Raw genomic sequence first — 1,479 nt, 5'->3', positions numbered from 1 at the left:
AGTCAGAAATGTTCTGATCCGGGTGACGTTGGCTCTCAGTCACTGTGTGATGTCACTAAGAACCAGAGCACAGTCTGTGTGCTGCAGCTCTGTGCTGCTTCAGGTCTCGTGGTGGTTTGCTGCCATCTGCTGGTCACTTTTCAACAAACAGCTTTATTTCTGACAAACCAGTGAATGAAGTAAATAAGCAATTATGAATTAAATGAAAATATTTCAATAAACGACATTAATAATCGTTATGTGTATAATTTAGAGCTGAGTGGGGAGTGATGGCCTAGAGGTTCCATCGGTTCAATCCCCACAGACTGCACTCTGGGCCCCTGAGTCAGACCCGTAACCCCACACTGCTCCCCAGCGCCGCACGGTGGCAGCCCACTGCTCCCCAAGGGGAGGGGTTCAATGCAGAGAGGGAATTTCTCCAATCGTGGGACAATAAAGGGATTTCCATTTTTTATTTTTTGTAAAGCAGTGAAGCTTGTTTGACCAGAGCCTTCATCCAGAACACATCTTCTCAGTGGTGAGTCTAACTGGGTCATTGGATCTGAACCTGAGGTTTCACGACCCATTAAGCCGAGGAGCAGAAAATTGAAGAGAAACAGCTTCTATGTAATCTGCTTCTACATGCTAAGCTGTGGGTTCTGTGGAGCGTGACTCGGGTGGGACTCTCCGGGCTCAGCGTTGGAACTCACCACTCTGCGGACTCGGCTCTTGCAGTCGATGTGCAGGTCCTGGTGTTTCTGCAGTGCAGCTTCTAGAGCCTTCTTCAGACTCAGCGCTCTCCTCAGCAGCTGTGGCTCGGCGTGGGCCTTGGTGAAGACCTGCGGAGGATGAGGAAGATGATGAAGGAGCAGAACATCCACCCGGTTACTATAGAACCGCAGCGGTTCCGTTTCATGGTGTGGATGGTAAAATGGTTTCCAGGGCAACTGTTCATTGATGCCGTTGTCATGGCGGCGCCATGTTTACAGGTTCTGACTGTATCAGTTCTTGCAGAACCACCTTTAACGGCTCTCCAGCTGAAACTTCCGGGTCAGAGGAGTCGGTTCTGGCAGAACTCCCTCTCCTCCAGAAGGAGGAGTTTCTCTGGGCATCATGCGTTGCCATGGTGATCTGATGGATCAAGGTCTGGACTCTGACGTTAGCTTTGCTAGGCTGACCTGAGGGGAGGCCCGTGTGTACTGACCCGAACCCAGCCCTGCACGGCGGGGAGGTGCCTGCTGCTGATCAGCCTGTGGAGCTCCATCATGGTGGACACCAGCGGCTCGTTGTCCTCCGTCTCCTTCAGACGAACAACTGAGGGAGGAAGACAGAGACAAATATCAGCTGCGTCCGGATGGTCCAGATGTTCTGATCGGATCAGAACCCACCAGGACTGAGGCTGACGTCCAGGCTGTAGGTGTGAGAGATGAGCCCGGAGCTCCTGATGAACGAGTCTTCATCAACAGACTCTTCCTCGCTGCTTTCCTCTGCTCCTCCTCC

The 1,479-nt window shown here is 52.1% G+C and overlaps 1 protein-coding gene across 1 annotated transcript; it reads right to left on the bottom strand.

Moving 5' to 3' along the window:
• Positions 1-605: 605 nt before the first annotated feature.
• On the bottom strand, positions 606-1,473 carry LOC107081530 (UV-stimulated scaffold protein A-like). Its single transcript, XM_015369695.1, has 3 exons — positions 1,368-1,473; positions 1,184-1,293; positions 606-818 (listed from the first exon to the last, which is right to left on the bottom strand). Exons 2-3 carry the CDS (start codon positions 1,244-1,246, stop codon positions 618-620), a joined length of 264 nt encoding a protein of 87 aa, XP_015225181.1. The 5' UTR covers positions 1,247-1,293; positions 1,368-1,473; the 3' UTR covers positions 606-617.
• Between the last annotated feature and the right edge of the window lie 6 nt (positions 1,474-1,479).

The sequence above is a fragment of the Cyprinodon variegatus genome, unplaced genomic scaffold (assembly GCF_000732505.1).
Source record: "Cyprinodon variegatus isolate N-32 unplaced genomic scaffold, C_variegatus-1.0 Scaffold6236, whole genome shotgun sequence".
NCBI lineage: Eukaryota > Metazoa > Chordata > Actinopteri > Cyprinodontiformes > Cyprinodontidae > Cyprinodon > Cyprinodon variegatus.
This window is presented reverse-complemented; position numbering and strand designations above follow the sequence as displayed.